Source organism: Calonectris borealis, chromosome 1 (genome assembly GCF_964195595.1).
Source record: "Calonectris borealis chromosome 1, bCalBor7.hap1.2, whole genome shotgun sequence".
Lineage (NCBI taxonomy): Eukaryota > Metazoa > Chordata > Aves > Procellariiformes > Procellariidae > Calonectris > Calonectris borealis.
In genome coordinates, this window is record NC_134312.1 from 1,799,715 (window position 1) to 1,819,056 (window position 19,342).

The 19,342-nt window shown below is 51.1% G+C and overlaps 3 protein-coding genes across 5 annotated transcripts in view; 2 read left to right on the forward strand and 1 right to left on the reverse strand.

Annotated features, from left to right (window-relative positions):
- The first annotated feature begins 611 nt into the window (after positions 1-611).
- Positions 612-4,961, forward strand: LOC142081020 (carboxypeptidase A1-like). The gene is made up of 11 exons (XM_075147473.1): positions 612-715; positions 1,412-1,493; positions 2,218-2,352; positions 2,503-2,601; positions 3,104-3,205; positions 3,280-3,381; positions 3,510-3,620; positions 3,848-3,938; positions 4,086-4,285; positions 4,604-4,688; positions 4,774-4,961. Exons 1-11 carry the CDS (start codon positions 612-614, stop codon positions 4,959-4,961), a joined length of 1,299 nt encoding a protein of 432 aa, XP_075003574.1.
- An 834-nt stretch (positions 4,962-5,795) lies between these two features.
- Positions 5,796-8,998, forward strand: LOC142081056 (carboxypeptidase A1-like). Its single transcript, XM_075147611.1, has 11 exons — positions 5,796-5,875; positions 6,098-6,179; positions 6,408-6,542; positions 6,629-6,730; positions 6,865-6,966; positions 7,049-7,150; positions 7,292-7,402; positions 7,643-7,733; positions 8,101-8,300; positions 8,581-8,665; positions 8,811-8,998. The coding sequence occupies exons 1-11, from the start codon at positions 5,811-5,813 to the stop codon at positions 8,996-8,998; spliced, it is 1,263 nt and encodes a 420-aa protein (XP_075003712.1). The 5' UTR covers positions 5,796-5,810.
- A 623-nt stretch (positions 8,999-9,621) lies between these two features.
- CEP41 (centrosomal protein 41) overlaps positions 9,622-19,342 on the reverse strand; it is a 14,437-nt gene continuing 4,716 nt past the window's right edge. For 2 of the 3 annotated variants that reach the window (XM_075141949.1, XM_075141940.1), the window contains 8 exons: positions 18,111-18,172; positions 16,974-17,043; positions 16,383-16,524; positions 15,218-15,387; positions 14,825-14,892; positions 13,902-14,016; positions 13,493-13,708; positions 9,622-13,054 (listed from right to left, as the gene is read on the reverse strand). In XM_075141949.1, the coding sequence (XP_074998050.1) occupies positions 12,906-13,054; positions 13,493-13,708; positions 13,902-14,016; positions 14,825-14,892; positions 15,218-15,387; positions 16,383-16,524; positions 16,974-17,043; positions 18,111-18,172 (992 nt within the window). In that variant the 3' untranslated portion in view covers positions 9,622-12,905. The remainder of the gene's footprint in view (positions 13,055-13,492; positions 13,709-13,901; positions 14,017-14,824; positions 14,893-15,217; positions 15,388-16,382; positions 16,525-16,973; positions 17,044-18,110; positions 18,173-19,342) is intronic. The other variant, XM_075141960.1, reaches the window with a different exon arrangement.

A 19,342-nucleotide genomic window follows, 5' to 3' on the forward strand; every position in this document is an offset into this window, starting at 1 on the left:
GAGACTTCATCCATTGTCAACTGGCCCCACTCCTGGGAGTGATTTGAGGAATGGCACTGGTAATAATTTGAATGGTGTATTTTGAATTTTTTATATATATGTGTGTATATAAGTAATTAATCATAAATACGTATATATGTTTACATGCTTGCTTTTCTGCTAGTAATTTTGTAGTAACTTGTAATATACGCTTGCTTTACTAATCATAATTATACTTGACTTACTAATAGTAATCTGTAATAAAGAAATTAATGGAAACAAAGTGCCGTGTCCTTGTGTACTCTGGGGTCCTACGACCCCACCGTTGCCACCGTCCCATGCCCATGGGTTGGGTGGTGACTGTGACCATGACACTCTCACCAAGCTGGGTGCACGGGCACGAATCCTGCCCGGCCACCTGCGGCGGGACCTGAGCGCCGAGGAAGACGTTATCAGATCCTCCCTGATTTGGCTGCTCTTTTATTGACTTCGCCAAATAAAGCAAACATTTGGGCTCCCGGGAACCGTTCCTGGCTTACCTGTTTGTCGCTGCCGGCTCTGCGGGGACAGCAGATGTGGCCTTGGTGAGAAGGTCCACGAGTGCCCCTGGAGCACTATATAGGGGGTTATATATGCCCTCGGGGGCTGAGGCTCATCTGCGTCCGCTCACCATGAAGATCCTCCTGGTCTTCGCCGCCCTCATGGCAGCCGCCTGCAGCGAGCAGCTTTTCGTGGGGTGAGTCCTGCCAAAAGCGGGGGCTGGTGGGGCACCCTGGGTGGGGACGGGGACCCGGGTGAGAGATGCCTGGCCTCATCTGCCCTCCTTTGGGGTCAATGAGAAGGACGAAAGCCCGAAGGAGGGAAATCCATCAGCTTTTGCTGCACCAGGAAAGATATGGTTTCACCCTGGCTTTGGAGGGAGGTTTTGAGCACCCCCCTGGCTCTGCGGAGGGTAGAAATTAGGGGATGCTAAATCCTAAAAGCATCACCCCGAGCTTTTCCAGGGGAAGGACTGAACTGAGATGGGGAAACCTTGCTGCTGGGGAAGGAGAGCATTCCCTTCTCTGCTGGGGGCTGTTCCCGTCCCAGGGGAGCCCAGCTGGGCTGGAGCAGAGGCTGTGTTAGGAAATGTCTGTATGTTAGATATTTTCTAACATTTTGGGAGCTCTCGTGATCAAAGGAAGGATGGAGACCACCATGGGCTCTCTGGCACTTGCTCTTTTTCCCATTGCGGCTGTTCTGAACCTGCATTTTTCACTTCCAACACCAAACCTCCAACAACCGATGTGCCTTCCAACCCACCGAGCTGGTGTAGAACTTTCACAGCCTCCACCCAGCCCATGATGGGGCCACATCAGCACTGGAGGCTCAGCTCCTTCCCTCCCCTCCTGTGATCCCTCCCACATGCGCTGATGGCTCTGCCTCCCTGCAGGGACCAGGTCCTCCGCATCACGGCCAGCGACGAGGAGCAGATCACCCTGCTCAGGGTGCTGGGCGAGCAGGCAGAGCTGCAGGTGAGCTGCGATGGGGCCCCGAGCATCCCCCGGTGTAAAACAGAGACCCTGGTGACATCCAGGGCTCCCTCCTTCTTTTGACCTCACATCCATTTTTTCCTTCCCATTTTGGATATGTATAATTTATAGCTATATAAATATAATATTTAGCTTAGGGCATCTTGAGCCCTCCTGTTTCAGACGAAGCGGCAACACCCCGGCCACTGCAGCAGTGTTGTTCCTAGGCTGAGTATTCAGGTCTAAAATGTCATTGCGTTTTTTTTGGCTTGAATTACGACACAACTCTGCTCCCACTGCATTTGCTCCGGTTGCTTTGAGGGCTAAATCCCAGCGAAAAATTTAAGCAGTGGGAGCAGCAGGAGAGAGAGAGATGGGTGGTGAGGAACAGCATCTGCACCACAAAGCTGATCTAAGGAGATACCTCTACCATTGCATTAAAGAGCAAAACCAGCACGCAGTGACCCCGGTGTCTCATTGTCTGCTCAAATCACAAATACTCATCATTCAAAGGGACATTTGCAGCCAACAAGCAGCTTGGGCTGAAACATGTTTCAGAAGATCCATTGAGTGAGGCAAAGCGACCCATGTGTGTCCCAAAACTTGTCCAAACACCTTTTTAGATCCTTCATGGGAAACTCTTATGAGACCCCTTTTGGTGCTGGGGAGCTCCACGGATGAGCACCAACACGGATGGGGCCGAGCTCTCTCCTCTCTTCCACACCAGCTTGACTTTTGGCGTCACCCCACCAGCCCCGGCCACCCAGCCGACCTGCGGGTGCCCTTCCCCAGCCTCCAAGCAGTCAAAATCTTCCTGGAGTCCAATAGCATTTCCTACAGCATCATGATCGAGGACGTGCAGGTAAGGGCTGCGGCGGGGAGCGGGATGAGCTCCCATGGCTCAGTCCCAATAGAAGACCCAAAAAGTTGGAAACCATGAGGACATGGAAGAAAAACCCAACCCCCTGCTCCTTCCAGCCTGTTTGATGTTTTTTTCCCCCCTCTTAAACAGGAATTATTGGATGAGGAAAAGAAAACCATGACGAGGTCCAGGAGGACAGAGAGAAGCACCGACACGTTCGATTTTGCCTCCTACCACACGATAGACGAGGTACTTTGCTCTGCAAGTGCATTCGCTTCGTCTTGCTGGGGTCATGCTCAGCCCGTGCCATGGTTGCATCCATGTGGCGGTGGTGGTGGTGGCAGCGAGACGCCCTGGGAGATGTCTTTCCTCCTTGGGCAGAGGTTTTAGCTGAGCCAGGAGACCCGGCATCCCTCCACATGCAGCGTGGCCTCTTCTGGCACCTCCCACCTCACTGGAAGACATCTTCAACTTCATTTTGGGGGTCAAACCCTGTGCTTGGAGCCCAGTGGGTGGCTGATAGAGGCTGTGATGGTGTTGGGGGATCTCCTCCCACAGTTCAGTCTGCTTTTGCAAAAGCCTTTGCGATGTGCACCTCCCTGCTTGCACAGAGGTCCAAGCACCTGGTCTTTTCTAGGAAGCACCAGATCTTCTCCAGGGAAGCTCTGCATGTTTCATCTGGTGCTGGATACCTTAAAAACCAAAAGGAAAGCCAAGGTGAGCCTTGTGACCCAGCAACTCCTCCTTTCAGATCTATGACTGGATGGACATGCTGGTGGACGATCATCCCAGCCTCGTTAGCAAGATCCAGATTGGGCAGAGCTTCGAGAACAGACCCCTGTATGTGCTGAAGGTGGGTACCATGGGCACCCTCACCCTGCCCAGCCCTGGGAGGGCACGGGGCTGAAATCTCCCCTCTCCGTACAGTTCAGCACCGGGGGATCGAATCGGCCGGCCATCTGGCTGGACACCGGCATCCACTCGCGGGAATGGATCACCCAAGCCACCGGCATCTGGACGGCCAACAAGGTAACCACATGCCCTGGGACCCCAATTCTTACCCCAGCCCTTTTTTAACACCTCCCTGCGGTGCCGCTCGGTCGCATCCCTCGTCCCCGAGGGGCACCGAGGCAGCTCCCGCTTCCCTCCCCACGCAGATTGCCAAGGAGTACGGCCAGGACCCCTCCATCACCGCCATCCTGGACAGCATGGACATCTTCTTTGAGATCATCACCAACCCCGATGGCTTTGCCTTCACCCACAGCTCCGTGAGTGCGGGGATGCTGCGGGGGAACTTGTCCCGGCGCTTGGCTCCGGCAGCCGTGGCTGGCTGCGGTTTTTGGGTGGGGAGGGATGTCTCTTCCCATGTGGGATGGCGAGTGGTTAGAGGTGGTTTCCTCCCATCCCTGGAGATGCTCGGGCAGGCGGGCATCATCTGTCCTCCAAAGCGGGGGATTCACATCCCTGTGACGGTCTCGGCCCCATCTGCTCCTAGAACCGCATGTGGCGCAAGACGAGGTCCATCAACGCCGGCTCCAACTGTGTCGGCGTGGACCCCAACCGAAACTGGAACGCGGGCTTTGGAGGTGAGAGCCAGGCCACCAGGTCCCCACGCTGGGCATCGCTTGTGCCTCAAAGCATCGAAGCCTCCTGCTAGAGGGGAGAAACCTGGGGGCTGGAAACCCTTCCCCAGGGCAACCTCTCTGCATGGTGCCTCTTCCACCATGCCCCAGGCGCCGGCTCTAGCAGCAACCCCTGCTCCGAGACCTACCGCGGCCCCTACGCCCACTCTGAGAGTGAAGTGAAAGCCGTCGTGGACTTCATCAGCGGCCACGGGAACGTGAAATCGGTCATCTCCATCCACAGCTACTCCCAGATGCTGCTTTTCCCCTATGGCTACAAGAGAGCGCCTGCGCCCGACCACCAGGAACTGGTGAGATGGTCCCAAAATGTAGACATGGGGCTGCAAGCACCAGCCTTGCTGGAAGAATCAGGTCGGATCATCCCAGGACCCTCCCCGCTCCTCTCGTTAGATGCAACCTGCACATTGAAGCACATCACTTGGTTCTTGGAGGGAGGGCGATTGCAAGATGTACCTCCCATCCATCAAAAATAAAGGGTGTTTTGGGGAAAAGCAAGAGCAGAGGGGGTGGGAAATGGTGCTGGGCTCTAGACCCCACTGCCCCAGGGTTTCTGCTGCCCCAAGGTCTTGGTCCACCAGGTCTCACCACTTTTGGGCTCTCCCTTGCAGAATGAACTGGCTAAAAAGGCAGTGAACGACTTGGCCGCTGTGTATGGGACAAAATACACCTACGGCAGCATCGTGGACACCATCTGTAAGTGTCCCTTCCTCATCCCGTGGCGTCGTGTCCATCACGAATGCTCAGCGTTGGGATCACACCTCACCTCCTCTCCCCACAGACATGGCAGATGGCACCACCATCGACTGGGCCTACGACAACGGGGTGAAATATTCCTTCACCTTTGAGCTGAGGGACACGGGGCGCTACGGCTTCCTCCTGCCCAGCAACCAGATCATCCCCACAGCTACCGAGACCTGGCCGGCGCTGCTGGACATCATGGTCCACGTCCTGGAGCATCCATACTGAAGCCAGCACCTCCCGTGGTGTCCCCCCGTCTCAATAAATAATCCTAAATACTATGGTTTAAGGCTGGCACCTTTATTTTTTCATGCTAGACTTCAAAAAAAGGGTGAAAAAGGATTCCCAGCCCTGCAGGTGTTTGCTCCCCCCTCGTGGCTTTGACCCTACAAGTCCCCATCCTTTGGGTCTAACAGCTCTGAAGGACCTGGGCGGGGATAGGTGGGTTTTGGGCAACCAAATCCAAATTTGTGGGTTTTTGGGCAGCATTGCTCTATCGTCCCTGCCCCGGGGGCTGGGAGGAGGGACACCGGGCACCCTCGCTGGGTGCAAAGTGCTTTCAGGCATTTGCTATTTTATTTTGGCCACCCGGGATGACCGTCACCCGCTCTGACCTCTGCCCCGCGCCGAACTTTAAACCGATTCCCCCACCACCATCACCACCACCGTGGCCACAGTTTAGGTGCCCGTCTCGCCGAGCCCCCCCCCCATGCGAAAATCTTCATCTCGCACCTTCTCGACCCAATTTCGCCCTTTCCCTCCCCGCAGCTCCGAGCTGCAGCCGGCGCCGTGGGCGGTGGGATTTTGTCACCTCCCCGCCTCTCGCCCCGCTGGCAGGTGACTCACCGACGGCCCTGGCCGGTTCCTGGGACGGGTTTGGCCGGGAACCGGGAACGCAGAGGGGGAACGGCGGAGCTGCGGTGCCCAACCTTGGCCGGTGCCAGCCGGAGCCTTCCCACGGCCCTGGGAAAGGGGACAGCTGGGGGCGGGGGGACCGGGCTGGGGGCCACCATCCCGATGGGATTTAAGAGGCCCCGGGGTGCCGTTGGGACGCGGGACGGGCTCTTTCGGCTGACGATGAGGGCCCTCGTGCTGCTGGCTGCCCTGGTGGCAGCAGCCGCCGGCACCGAGACTTTTGTTGGGTAGGGGGTCCGGCCGGCGGCGGGGGGTGGCCGGGATGGGAACGGTGGCACCGGTGGGGGCAGAAGGAGCTGGTTCAGCCTCTAGGGGGCACAGACACCCCCCGGGAAAAGGGTCAGTCCAAATCCCCAGGGTGGGGGGGATGGATGGGGTGGGGGTTAGGCTGGACCCACGGGGGCTGGAGCTTGGCCCCGCACCCCCCCCAGCACCCCCTGACCCCACAGGCACCAGGTGCTGCGCATCGTCCCCACCAGCGATGAGGAGCTGCAGAAGGTGCAGGAGCTGCAGAACCTCGAGCAACTGCAGGTACCGGGTGCAGCAGCAGGGGTGGCTTTTGGAGACCCCCCCCCAGCCCGTGTCCCTCGCTTTGCACCCCCCAAAACACGCTGTAGAGCAGCGATGGGGCTTGGGGGAGGGGGCTGGACGTGGGATGATGGGGACCAGCTGGTGAAAAGCAAGACAGAGGCTGGTGCGGGGCAGGGGGGAGCCCAAGGCTGGATCCGACCCCCCCCATCTCGCTTTTTCCCCTTCCAGCTGGATTTCTGGCTGTCACCCCGCGGCCCCGGGTACCCCGTCGATGTCCGCGTGCCCTTCCCCAGCCTGCAGCCCCTCAAAGCCCACCTGGAGGCCAACGGTATCTCCTACTCCATCATGATCGAGGACGTGCAGGTCAGCGGGGGCGGAGGGGAGGCGGGTGAGACATGGGGTCTCAGCATGGCGGGGGACGAGGTCTCATCCTGCTCCATGTCCCCCAGGCGCTGGTGGACCACGAGAGGACGGAGATGCTTCGCAGCCGCCGCCAGCTGCCACTCTCCACCAACACCTTTGACTACGCCGCCTACCACAGCCTGGACGAGGTGAGAAAGTGCAAGATTCGGGGCACTTTGGGGGGAAAATTGCATCCTGGAATTGCTTGTGCAAAGCCCTTTGCTCCAGGTGCAGCAAGGGCAGGGGGTGAGCTGGGAGTGACCCCTCCATCCCTCTCCCCCAGATCTACACCTTCATGGACCTGCTGGTGGCCGAAAACCCCAACCTGGTCAGCAAGCTCGAGATCGGTCGGTCGACAGAGAACCGCCCCCTCTACGTGCTCAAGGTGAGGATTTGGGGTTCACGGGGTGACCAGAGGGGGGAGCAGGGCCAGGGGCAAAGCCAACCCCCCCTCTCTGCTCTTCCAGTTCAGCAAAGGGGGGACGAACCGCCCGGCCATCTGGATCGACACCGGCATCCACTCCCGCGAATGGGTGACACAGGCCAGCGGCGTCTGGTTCGCCAAGAAGGTATGGGCACCTCCCGGACACGTCTTACGTCCCCGAAGGACCACAAGGTCCTGCAGCCACCGCGGTTGCCAAGTGGCTGACCCCACGAAGGGGACCGTGATCCAGCAGCGCCAGGGAACCCCAAACCGCCATCCTCTCTAGATTCTCCTGGATCATGAGAAAGATGAAGGTCTGGCCTCCATCCTAGACACGATGGACATCTTCCTGGAGATCGTCACCAACCCGGACGGCTTCGTCTTCACCCAAACCCAGGTACTGTCCTGGCTTTCCTCTCCCCGGCTCCCACAGCCACGCTGGATGGGGCTGGGGAACAGGACTGGGGTGCTGCACATGGAGGCCTCTGAAAACTCAAATCCTCCTTGTCTACATTTCCACGGGGTGGGAAGGGGACCACCATGACCCGTTAGACACCCCAGATGACAGCCCCCTGTCCTCTGGAGGCTGGTGGAGCTCTGGCCCTGGACACCAGCTGAGACGGCTCTGCCCTTCCAGAACCGCATGTGGCGCAAGACCAGGTCCACGCACTCGGGCTCCACTTGCATCGGTGTGGACCCCAACCGCAACTGGGACGCAAATTTCGGAGGTCAGAGCTCTCCCATTCACCCTGTGGGGGGTTTCCACCCTCCCAGTGAAGGCTCTAAGGCCATTTCTGGCTCAGAAAGATCCACTGATGTCCCCTGGGGAAAAGATGGGATTTGCGTGGCAGAGACGTGGGTTTGTGCTCCACCAAGGCTTTGATGTCCCCTAGTGACCAGCACGGTGGGGACCACAAATGAAAGCCATCATACAAACATCTAAGAGCGTTCCTTGCTGGCCACCAAGCAGCTGAAGGATGGGCAAAGCTCTTGGGCTTGGAAATGGAAAAGGCCCTTTGCCCTTGTGACTTTCTGAGCCACCCAACTGTCACCAAAGCCACCAAACACCCACATTGTGTTTTCACTTCTCCACAGGGCCTGGGGCCAGCAGAAACCCCTGCTCGGAGACGTACCACGGACCCTACGCCAACTCGGAGCCAGAGGTGAAGGCCATCGTGGACTTTGTGAACAACCACGGGAACATCAAGGCTTTCGTCTCCATCCACAGCTACTCCCAGCTCCTGCTCTACCCCTACGGCTACACCAGAACCCCAGTGCCTGACCAGAAGGAACTGGTAGGGCTGACACAGAGGTTTGAAGGGGGCTGGGTTGATGTGAGGCTGCTCTCCTCCTCCAAGGAGGAGCAACCTCCATCACGCACCGTGGAGGGGGCGCTGGCAAGCCGGGAAGAAGCCCTGGCTCCTTTGCCAGCCCGTGGGGACTCCCCCAGGCCAAGGCTACTGAGCTTTGGCATCCTTTTTGCTTGCAGCACGAGCAAAAAACCTCTCCTGCAGGCTGTATCCCGCAGGCTCTCCCCTTCCCTGCCTCATCTTCCTCTCTTCTGTGTATTCCCAGCACCAGATTTCCGAGAAGGCGGTCGCAGCTCTGTCTTCTCTGTACGGCACTAACTACAAGTACGGCAGCATCATCACCACCATCTGTAAGTAACGGGGGATAGCAGTGGTTCCCCCAAAATAAACCAAAATCATCACTCGCACCTCGGCTTAGACAAAAGGTCCCGTGAAATACCCGTATGACGCAGAGCGACTGACGTTTCGCATCCTTCCCGTTGTTTCCCCACTCAGATCAAGCGAGCGGAGGAACCATCGACTGGACGTACAATCAGGGCATTAAGTATTCCTTCACCTTCGAGCTGCGGGACACGGGGCGCTACGGGTTCCTGCTCCCCGCCAAACAGATCGTCCCGACCGCCCAGGAGACGTGGCTGGCGCTGAAGGTCATCATGCTGCACGCGCGGGACCATCCCTACTAACCGGGATCGGGGGCCGAGCGGCGGTTGAATTAGCTGCAGGGGGGGGAAAAGAACGCAATAAATAAATGTAAAGAAGGATGAGAAATGCCGTTTGTTGTTTTCTTTTTTTCCAAATCACGGTGAAAAGCCTTTTCGGAGACTGACTCAGCGCTCCTGCGGGTGCACGCGACGGCAGCCAATATAAACAGCACGCACTGGCCCAGTGGCCCGAAAAGGGGATTAAAAGGGCATGAAAACACTGGGACACAAAAGAAAGGAAGGTGCTCGTTTTCCCTCTGCTCTGGCAGAGGAAGGGGAAGAGGTTCAGTCTGACACTTGCTGGGCAAGCAGGGACCTCGGACACCGCAGCCGTGCTGGCAGGAGGCCTGCCCACCTTCCCCAGCCCCCCTGGGGGCCGGAGTGGCTCTGGGACACGAGACAATTGGGTTAGCGCGGTTTATTCTGCGTATTTTTGTGGTTGAACACAAACTCGCAGCGCTGGTAGGAAGGTCCCTCCTCATCTGCTGCAATCCCACGGGGAAGGGGAGCCAAGCCCCTGCCGACTCCCCGCTTCTGCAGGCGCCGCTCCACGCTCTCCGTTAGCTGTCAAAGCTCAAACTGAAAAGCAGTACTCAGCCGTATGGTGTCATTTACTTTTTTATTAAATTAAACAATTAAAACTCCCAGACTTTATAAGAGTTTAACTCTATCCTCCAACCAATACCAAGTCAAGAGTCCAAAACCATACAAATCCATCAAGACAATGGGAAAGTACATTCAGTTCTTCCTTTGATGCCCTGGATTTGGAGGATCTCAAACAGCTCGGACTAGTTTTGTCCATCCGTTTCAGGAGGAGGTTCACACGCAACCCAGAGCAGCCAGGGATTTTGGATCTGTCTCCCACAGCTGGATAGCAAAATCAGGACTTTAAGCCAACACAGCGACCACTACTCTCATCTCCGTTTTCAGACAGATGCGTTTTATACATAGAGGTGAAAGATCTCCTACTCGCACACCGTAGGGGCCCGGCGCGCTGTGCCGGTCCCTGTCTTTCAAGCACGTAATAAATGGCTCTTTTGGCTGTCACCTCTCCTGCGCACGTTCAGCTAAATCAATCAGCTAGTATAATTTTTCAGTCAACCAGCCTAGGCAAGCTACCAACTGAATTATGCAGGAGATGCCGCTTCGTTCAATGTTGTTATTTCACGACGACATAAAAATGGAGGTGCCGTACAGAGCAGGAAGGAGCAGCGGACTTAGGACACCAAGATCAGACCACACAGCTGCGTGAGCCACGTTATGTGTTCAAAGCGAAACGTGGCATTCTGCGATGCTTCAGCTCCTTTGAAATCTTTCTTTAGCTTTTATTTATTTTATTAGGCCACCTAATAGCATCGCCACTCAGTATCTAAAGCCCCAAGAGGTGAGTCGGCTTCCCCAGGCTGCGAGTGAAGAAGAACACGGTCAAGAACCAGGTCCCTGCAGCTCCCGCTTGGGGCTCAGACCATTTAAATAAACACTTTTCTCTCAAGAAGTGATGCTGCCGTTCCACGGCAAGCCAACCGGTCTGACCTAGGAGGACAAGCTACTTCGTCCAAAATAAACATGCCTACAACTAAACCAACAAAAAGTCTTCCAGAAGTGTGATCGATTAGGAAGGTAAGAGAGCAGAGCAGTTAGTAAGATGCATCCAGCTTCCGCAGGATGGGCTGAAATAAGTTCTTTAATTTTTTAATCTTTGACCAGCCCAACTCTTATAGTACATACGTACACACACACTCCCTATGGAAACCCAGGATCCTTAGCGGATGGGTTGGAAGGACAGTTTGTACAAATTAGAGCTGGTTTGCATGAACTTAAAGTGTCCAAGGGCTTCTTTGGGAAGCTGGGAGCTTTAAGTTACCTCCCTGTAATCACATTTCGTTGCACATAAAAATGTAGATGTGTATTTGAACACACAGGGGCATTCAGCTCTTTGAAGCACTTTGTTCAGTACATTTTAAGTGCTGGCTCTGCCCTATGCCCCTCGATTTCTCCCTTCATTCTCCCTCCGGGGGATCCCTACACAGCATCAAAGGTTTGTGCTGATCACCTCACTCTTCTCTGGAGAGGACTGAGGTTACGGCTCTCATCAGAATGAGACTGCCAGTCCCTGTATCAGCACTCCTCCGATTTAAGACTCAGGGAGACACAATAAATGTGATAAATGTGCTCAGGGATGTGAGTCTTAAACTGCCAAACTGGAGATCACGTGCAATTTCTCTCACCTTGCCCTTTCACCAGAATTATCCCCTGATGATCTGCACCACTGGTGCACTTTGGGGTCTGTTGAAGATTACTTGTCTACTTCAAAAAGGGGGGAAAAAACCCCACTGAAACCCAAAAAGGCACACACAAAAAACACAAGACCAAGAAGCCAAAGCTGGACCAAGCTGAGCAATCCTGTAGGTAAAGGCTAGAGAGCAGGATCTCTCTGTAACCACCTACGATGTCTCTAGTAGGCAACTCCGCTTTGTCACTGCGTAGTTCTAGAGGATTTCTAGGTCACCCAGCCAATACTGGTATGGTGGAAGCACCGATTTGATGAAAGCTGTGATACTTGTTTTCTATAAAATCTTCATGCCATGTTCAGTTACCAGATTCGTGGTCCCTGGTGAGAAGGCAGAAAAAAATTTCCCTTCAGCCACCCTAACCTTAAAGAAGCTACTCAAAAAACACTGGCAAGGGCATAACTGGGAATAAATTTCCAGCCTCTATCAGGCACTGGAACTGCAGAGCAATTTGCTGCTCCACTGAAGAATACAGCTTGCCTCCAAGGGTCACAAAAGCATTTTATAAAGCAAAAATGACATTCTGCCTCCTAACCTCGACTCGCAGCTGCCTGCACGATGGGTAGGGAAGTCAGCCTTGTCAGCAGAAGAGTGACTGGCTCCTCCTGGTACGTCGACGTTTTCTGCAGCTCCAGTGACCAGCAACCTGCTCTGGCAGGTCGGAAACGGAGCAAGTCACCGGTGCACAGTGAAACGAAGCAGATACTCTGCCTGCACACCAGCAGGAGGGGCACAGCAGATGATTTTTAGCGGCATGTCAGCTAAAACCCTGCTCAGCACATCTGGCAGCCTTACTCTTTCATTTAATCTCATTTAGAACCAAAAATACCATACAGTAGCTCTCGGTAACCACGGCAAGGAACAATGCAGAAAAAGCACAGTTAAGAAGCCAAACCTTCTAGGCAATAAAGGAGAAGAGAGGGAAAACACAGTTATTTTCTCCTCTGGCTCACCTTTAAAAATACAGAATTGTTTCACAAACTGTCCATGAGTAAACACGACTGTCAGGTTACAGTGCCACGCTGGGCATCATTTCCAAAAACAACTTTATTACAAATACTTCTGTTCATTAACATAAATTTAAAAAAAAACCCCCACACTTACGGAATCCTCTCTCCAACATTTTGGCAAGTTGCTGAATGTCTGTATCTCTGCTACAAAACACCAAGGTTTTTGCTCACAGATGATTTCTGGCCCATTTACCTTCACACGCGTTCTCCTGTTTGCAGAGTCTGCGGTTCCGGGCACAGCACAGAGGGAGTATTTGTTACAGACACAAATTCATTCGTCCGAACTACAGGCTTCACAGAACCGTTTCTACTGGTCACAGGCTTTACTACCAGTTTCCTCTCTCCCCTACAAAATCAGTTATATCAACTCTGTCCTGACACTGCACCTAAAAGTCAGCCTTGCCAAAGTGATACCGTTCCTGCTTCTACGAAACGTCAACTGTTCCAGCTCCCCCAGCTTACCCGAGCTGCCATTTATATACCACCGCTGCTTTCCTCTGCGGATTCCTAAAACAACAGACCGGCTGCACTGCTCAGGGTTCCCAGAACCTGGACATTCATTTATTCAGTGGAAGAAAATACCACTGCTTATTTCCATGGCCTGTTCTGGAGGCTGCTCCTGCTGAGCGAGCGAGTGGTGAGGAATCCCACGTTGTCAGCAGTGCTGGGGAGACTGGGGCTGCTCCTCACGGTTGTCACCTTGGAATCACGCCCTGAAGAACCACGGCTAAGACGGCCTGAGGAAAAAAAAAACCCAAAGATCAGAAACTGCGTGCGTGACAGAGTACAAGGACACACAAATGATCTGTTGCCCCTCGCTGGCTCTCCAGCTCTCACTGTAAACATACAGACCCATGAATAATCCAGTGCAGGGTTCTGGGCAGTCTCTATCTAGCGGTGCAGGCCTAAGAATTTGAAGAACCTATTAATCACCAGTAAAACCTAAAGACATTTAAATATAGTGGGCAGAACGGTATATGCCCACCTGCAGCAGGCCCAGGATTTTGCCATCGTGTAGCTATATAAGATTTAAGTCCTCTGGGATCAGCATGGTGGATCTTCTCAGTTTGGAAAAAAATTCTCCCTCTCCCAGCAATCTCATGGAAAGAATATAGCAAAACAGAGAACTGCTGCAGGCCAGGCTCAAGAGCTACAGAAAGCAGCTGGAGTCTTACTGGCAGTGTCTGAAGGAATGCGCTCCTCTTCCAGGTAGTACTTTATCTTTTGTAGATCATCTACAGAAAATCTCCATTTATTCTCAGCACGCGTGGGTGGCACTTTGGGAGAGGTCTTTTTCCGGGCAGATCCAGTGGGAGCTGTGACCTGGCAGGACACGGGGAGCGAGCCGGTGATCAGTCCTTCTGGAATCTTCTGTGCCAGGACCTTCAGGCCTGCAGACATACAGATCACACGTTATCGGTGACCACCAGCTAAGATGGGATCAGTGATTTTACCAGTCACAAGTAAAACACTTGACAAAGCTGAATATCCAGCTCTTTCCAATATCCAGCTCATGCAACCCTTGCTCTCTGCTCTCGATCGACCCACCTGAGATCTCAGGGAGTCCTGCCCATCTCCTCTTACCTCCAGATAGCATGAACAAGTTCTCAAAGCCCCTCTCACACATGGTTGTCGCAGCCTGGCTGGCTAGCCTCTCATCATTGTCATACAAAATGATAATTTTTCCATGTGCATTTTTCTGATAGGTAGAAGAGCTAAGGATTAATTTGTAAACTTAAGGTGATCATTAATGCCTTTTAGAAAGAAGGGACACAAACAAACAGAGACTGAGAGACTCCCTACTTGATTTGTGAGTATCAGGCAGGAATGCCTTCCCTTCACCGGTGCTTTAAAACTGATTTCTCAGCAGCTGGGGCTTGCCAGACACTGGAAGGACACAGCCTCATCCCCACTGGAGAGCAGCCCCTGCAGCAGGTATCCACCACTGTTTTGACGATTGGTTAGTAACAGGCAATAGCAAGAAGCACCTTCGTTTACAACCTCCCCTCTCCCCTGTGGCCCTCACAAGCTAACAACCCAGGAAATTATCAGCCTAATCCTAGCTAATAATCCTCTTTCTGTCCTCCAGAGAAAAGCCAATCCCCATCAAGGTGCTGAGAGAAAGCCAAAGGATTTGATGAATACATCCCTCAAGAAGCCCAGCACTCCAGCAACAGCGGGGGACGGGTGCCCAAGTATGGCTTTGCCTTCCAGCAGCCAAAATCCCAAGAAATGCCAAATTCAGGCAGCTCCCACTGGAGTCAAGAGGTGTTACAGCCTTGAGGAATTAGAATCCAGCATCTGATGGTGGCAGTGGAGCCACACCAGGTAATCACAGCCAGCGTAAAGGACCTCCCCTCCCATCCTCCTTGAAATCCCCAGATTTTGTTGGTTAAGCATTGTCCCAGTCACAGTGACTGCTATAGCTCCCATTGTTTTTGGAAGCCCCCACCAACACCCCCCCAATTTCTTTTTTTTTATTCCAGCACTTCATATGTAAAGGATACATATTCCAGAATACTATTTGTATATGGGTTCATGGTTCTAGACAGCGTTGCAATAGGGTAGGAATAAGCTGTGGAGGAGAACAAAAAAAAAAAAACCAAAAAAAAAAGAGAGAAAAATCATACAGCGGCTGAACACCAGCCGTCACACAACCTGGAATACAACTGACACAGACTTGTTAGAGTTCAACAGACTGAATAAAGGATTAACATCAGCTCAGTCCCCTCATCCCTCTCCAGGAAAGATGGGTGTACTGGATGAATACCGAGAACATTCTGCACCCAAGTGATGTTCCACCTTGGGGGAAAAAATGAAGCCAGCCAGAAGATGACACAAAAAGCTGAGTATACGACCCCAACCGACACCAGGCTGCAGTGGGATTCTGGCCTCCTCACCTCCGACAATGTGACATTGGTCGTACGCATCTCTGTCTCGTACATCCAAAAGCAGGAAGGGGCAGTCGGGATAAGGCGTATCTTTAGCCTGAGCATCCACTTTCTTTGGAGCATCCACTTTCTTTGGAGTGTCCTTTTCTATATCCAGTTCACCAACGCCACTTATCACGCTACAAGAGGAAAGAGGAGGTTATGATGCAAGCTCTCACTCTGAACACTTCCATACCTCTTCACCAGGTCAGAGCAGTTTTCCACTGCCTGTTCCAATAGCCCATTTACATTCCAGTACAGCCAGACACCACATAACAATGGAGAGAGTCTATTTCAGGCTTTCCAGTACATGGTAAGAGACGGATTTCATTTTTATCAATATAAAAAATAAACAGAGTACAGCTTTGCTATGTGAATGTACCGTACTCTTCTGGATCAGTCAAGTCCAGGAGTTTTATTCAATGTCCTAAGTGATTCGGGTGAGGGAGAATAATTCTAAGAAGCTGCCAATGGTGAGATCTCAGCAAGTCAGACACAGTAAATAACTGTCAGTCATCTACAGTGCTATGCAGAGGATTTCCATTTCATCACTAATTGGATGATGAACAGAAACCTCCAGATACTCTCAGTGGTCACTAAATCGATGGCTTTGATACGCGATGGCCAAGCCTGTCAGGCTAGCGTCTCAACTCTTCTGAGAACTTTTGCACAGGTACAGCAAGAGAAGGGCTGAGACAAAGCTTCCTCGTACAGTGCCTTCCTGGTATCTCTGACCTTGACTAGCGATGCATTGCGTTTGAAAATTGGACTCTTATTCTCACTCACAGGACAATCCGTTAGGATCATCAGGAAGGCACATTACTGAGTTTACCAGAGCAGTTTCTAACATGGATTCTTGAACCCAGGGACCTGGATCAAATCCCACAAACGTATTTCCTTGTCAGCCATTTAGACAATCATCAGGTAGCAAAAGTGTTGGGTTACAGCCGCAAACCAAACTCATTCAGACAGGAAAACCTGCCAACGCTCTCTCTCGCTCACATCCCTGGACGTGCAAAATCAGGCTTTAATGAGAAATACAATATAAAGCCAGTAGTAGCAATTTAAAATAACTAGCTGGGTAAAAACAATTATCTGCTAAGACAGGAAGAAAACTGTGTATATTATCAGGCACCTCTGCAGTGTGGACCGATAGGATTCCCCAGCTCCTGTGTTTTTTATGAACAGGACCGGACTAGGTCTCTCATCGGGGCTTCCTTTCCCATTTGTCCCTGCTGTGAGTTCAGCGTCTGCATCTGGAGCAGCAGAATCACCATCTGGGGAGAGAACAGGGTACAAAGAGTTAAAATGCTGCAGGAAATAAACAAGCAGGTTTTAAGCCCAGTTTCTATTCTTAGAAGAAAGTGCGTCTCTTAAAGACAGCCTTATCTTCATCCTCTTATAAGGATTAATAAAGAGCCATATGATTTTTAAGGGCTCAAGATCTCATTTTAAGAATTCGATAAAATTGTAATTCTTGATGCATGACACCTACTGAGTTACTACAATAAACTTGGGAGCACGAGGCCTTTCTTATTTGCAAGCCTTTCTGTTTTAGGAGTGTTTCTGTTCCCAAAGTGGAATGGCTGCAGGCCACAGGTTAAGTTATTTTTTCCTCCTGATTAAAAGACTTGCTGAATAGTCAGCTATGTCTGTCAGGACACTGTTCACCATATGGCAGTGATCTACAGCTCTTTCTCTTTCTGCTTACAATAAATATTGTTACCTTCCAGCTTGTGCATCTCCTCATTTGTCACTTCTAAGGTTTCATCAGATAGAGAGGCAACCTGGATGACCTGCAGGGAACAAAAGCAAGCAACGATACCCTGATATGCACGCACCGGTGTCAATGAAAGACAGCGGGGATCAGCTTAAGGAAAAACAATCCTTAAGCCAAAACACATGTAACTCAATGCAACTTCTACTGGACTTCAAGGTCACATATAGGTGCATATATGATGCCTGTACTGCAACTATGTCCTTTTATTAAACAGAAGTTGTAGCAAAAAAAAAAAAGAACGCTCAACCTTAGAATAAAGCAAAGCTAAGTATGCTGTGCTGGCAATATTAAATACCAGAATCTTTTATGAAGTTCAGTCACTGAAATATTTCAGAACATACACTACATTGGATAAAATTGCACATGGTTAATCGGCCTGTGAGAGCAGACCTGAGATATTCACATACTCAATCAGTTCACCACACCAGTGACTCACAGGATCGGTCTTAACAATCCAGGGGAACTAAAGATACGATGCTGCAGAGACCCACTCCTTCGATATCTGCAAGCTTAACGTTCCTTTTCCTTCTCTCCTTCGAAGAAAGCTTGTCTTTTTCTAGTTTTTCCTAATTTTCTTGAACCAACATAGAAGCAACACACAGCTCTTTATTTACTATCAGATTCTCCCTTTTTTTAGTATTTTGATTAATTACTTTTTAATTAAAAAAATATGCAGAAAACCTTGAAGTCACAACCTTCCCTCCATTAAGGATGGCTTCAGGCTGTGACTGCTTGACACAAAGCTCCATGAGATCAGATTTGAATACTACTTTACATAGCCCTTTTCTTTGTAAGAGGCTTGAAGATCCTCTTAAGTTAATGGAAAAAAAAAAAATAGGGAACGAATTTCAAAGACAGAGTCACTACAAACTACAATGTGCCCCTAAAAGCATTTGACTACTCTGAAAACATTGGCCTGAATGGTTTGCTTTTATTAAGGGAAATCTATGAGGGCAGGAAGAAGCCAATACAGAAGAATTACACGCTAAGGCTACATAAGTACATAAAACACTTTAGACAAAGCAAAAATGCTGTTCACCAAAGACAACAATTTTCAGAGGCCAGAGAGGGAAATATACATACCAACTGGGCAAAAGTAGTCACCTTCAGTCTTTTAAACAGCTCATCCTTTTTATATCTGTAATCTTCAAAAACAAAACAGAAGAGGACAACGTAAATTGTCAGTTAATTCCCAGCTTTTGCAAATACCAGGCGATAGGCTTAGTCCCAGCTATTCTCGTAGACTCTCTTCTCCAACAAGGCAGGATTTCTGGGCACTAAGCTTGCGCTAAAGGATCGGAGCAGCAAACCTGAAGACTTTGTGAAAAGTTATAAAGAGAGATCTTGTCCAGATATGATTAAAGTGGAGAAGGCAGATTTAGTTGCTTTTAGACTCAAATCTGTATTACTTTGTGTTTCCTGTTCTTGCCGGGGGAAGGAAGCAGTTTCATGAATTTATCTCCTTGCCTGCTGTTCTTTGAAGCCCGCTATGGTCACAAAGCCTCTTAAACCAAAAGATTTAATTTACCTGAGTTTTTAATTTGTGTAAGTTACAGCAGAATCAGAGCATGGGGGGCACTGTACCTCAGACTACGTCTTTTCAAATATTAAGCTAAACACGTACGTTTAATCTTCCTGATTAAAATACTCCAAGTTTTCTTACTGTATCTGACAATTACATTCCGATTCCTACAATTTGCTGATATAGATATCTAAAGGAATGGATAAGTGACAGAAGGTGTTTAACACAGAAAACCGAACAGCAGATTGGCATGGATACCAGCTTGAAGCAGACATAATTGCTATGGAGAAACTGGACTAATTGAGTCTTAAGCCTGAAGACAAAGCTTAGGCAGCAAGAAAACTGAGCAGTCTGTTGGAACGACTGGCAAACAACCAGAGCAGAGACTAAGTGCTAAGCAAGCGATGACAAGGATGGAAGTCTGATTGCATACAGATACTTGAGATGCGTGAGCACCAGGAAGAGAGAAGCCTTCTAGTGTGAAACAAAAACTTACAGGTAGTAGGAGAGAGAACTAAGATGGGTATCAGTAGGAACATCTTGATATGAAATAGCCTCCCACGGGAAGCAATGGAAGCCCCATCCTTTGGGAAATTTATAGCTGGAAAGGAGACAGCAGAGGAGGAAAAAAAAAAAACAACCCGATCAATCCTGCCCTGGCAGGGAAAGGCAAAGAAGATGAACAAAATTCCTCCCGTGTCAGGCACTGCAGCTGTAACAGAGTTCTGCATGCAGCTCTTGAAGCCATGCTCTAATGAATCTAAACTCTCTCAAATAATAAAATTGCTCCTCC